Below are 1581 nucleotides of genomic sequence, written 5' to 3' on the forward strand. Positions count from 1 at the left end.
TTCCTCATCATAACCCTGCTGTTTTAAGCATCAGTTCCAGTTCAGCAGAGTGCGTTTGTATCAATGGTACTTAATAGCGAATGGCCGCTGCCAGCCGTAATGATTCTGCGCTAAACAGTCAAAGCACCATTTCTTTTTTTGCCTAACCGCATGATATACTAAATCTGAAGCCTTCTCTTTAAACTATTTACAAATGTAAAGCATCTCTCTGAAATATTCATATCTATATATTTTCAATTACTAAGGTGTATAACACGATGCAAAACATCTAAAGATTGCCTGTTCCTTTAACAGTTTTACTAAAACATGAAGGCTGTTTTAAACCAACTGTGACACAATCTGTGGATCCAGCATTGCCTGCTTGGCAGACACACATACATACAAACACATGTGCGCAAGCACATACACGCACTCACCCCCATCCCACTGGAAAAAGGAAGTCTGTGAAGAGATCAACCATTATGTGTATTAAGTTTTGCTTTTTTCCTCAGAATATTAGAAAAAAAAAAAGTATATTCAAAGCTACAAATAACAGACTACGCTTTTCGTCTCATGCATCATATAAAATATTAGTTTCTCTTTCCTTTTGTCCATATATTTACACATTATTTTACAGGTGAACTGTACAATAAAAGTTGAATCCACATGACATTCTTAAAAATATTTTCTGACCCATAATTACTTGCGACAAGTAAAATGAGGAGGAAAGAGGAAGAGAAAGAGAGGCCAAGAGAAAGGAGAGAGGCGCCGTTTGTCCTGACAAGTAAAATGAGGAGGAAAGAGGAAGAGAAAGAGAGGCCCGAGAGAAAGAGAGAGGCGCCGTTTGTCCTGCAGGACTTCTTCAGGTCTTGAAGCCTTCGCTGCGGCTCGTTCTGCATAAATTAAACATGTGAAAGAGGGATGACGGCACACAATGGGCATACGAGACAAAGGGGAAGCGGTTATTGTGTAGGAGACAATTTGCGGAAAACCAGATGCCGCTGATTCCTTGCCAGGCCGCAGAAAGTTCGGCATTCGTGGTTGGACCTCTCCCAGAATTCAGTGCAAGCAGCTGTTGATCAACTACCTATAGGTCGGATAGGGCAAGGGGTTAAAAAAAGACACCTGTTTAGGTCTGGCCCTTCACCTATAAGCAGTGGAAAGGTATCTGAGAGGGTACAGTACAAATACTGCAATTTTTTTTAGCTACAAAAATCCCCCTCAGAAGCCCCTCAGCCTGCAGGACTGCTCAGTGGTGATTTGGTTGCGTCTCTGACGTGCGGTCAGCTACTGAGGTGGCGCGTTGGACCGGTCCATGCTGTCTGAGCGATGAGCTGCCAGTTGCTGCTGCAGCTGCTGCTGTTGTTGCTGCTGTTGCTGCTGCAGCTGCTGCTGCTGTTGTTGATGTTGCTGTTGCAGCTGTTGTTGTTGCTGTTGATGCTGCTGCTGCAGTTGTTGCTGCTGCTGTTGCAGTTGCTGCTGCTGTTGTTGTGTTGCGGCTGCAAAGGTACCTTGCTGCTGCAGGGGAAACGCTTGAAGGATGAGCTGGGCAGATTGGTTGCCATGTAAAAGCCGAGGGGCCTGCAGAACGAAATGCAAAAT

General features: G+C 44.4%; 1 protein-coding gene across 3 annotated transcripts in view; it reads right to left on the bottom strand.

Annotated features, from left to right (window-relative positions):
- Positions 1–777: 777 nt before the first annotated feature.
- LOC107701480 (circadian locomoter output cycles protein kaput-like) overlaps positions 778–1581 on the bottom strand; it is a 63478-nt gene continuing 62674 nt past the window's right edge. For all 3 annotated transcript variants that reach the window (XM_016503490.1, XM_016503488.1, XM_016503489.1), the window contains one exon: positions 778–1560. In XM_016503490.1, coding sequence (XP_016358976.1) covers positions 1267–1560 — 294 coding nt within the window. In that variant the 3' untranslated portion in view covers positions 778–1266. The remainder of the gene's footprint in view (positions 1561–1581) is intronic.

Source organism: Sinocyclocheilus anshuiensis, unplaced genomic scaffold (assembly GCF_001515605.1).
Source record: "Sinocyclocheilus anshuiensis isolate Anshui unplaced genomic scaffold, SAMN03320099.WGS_v1.1 scaffold1051, whole genome shotgun sequence".
Taxonomy (NCBI): domain Eukaryota; kingdom Metazoa; phylum Chordata; class Actinopteri; order Cypriniformes; family Cyprinidae; genus Sinocyclocheilus; species Sinocyclocheilus anshuiensis.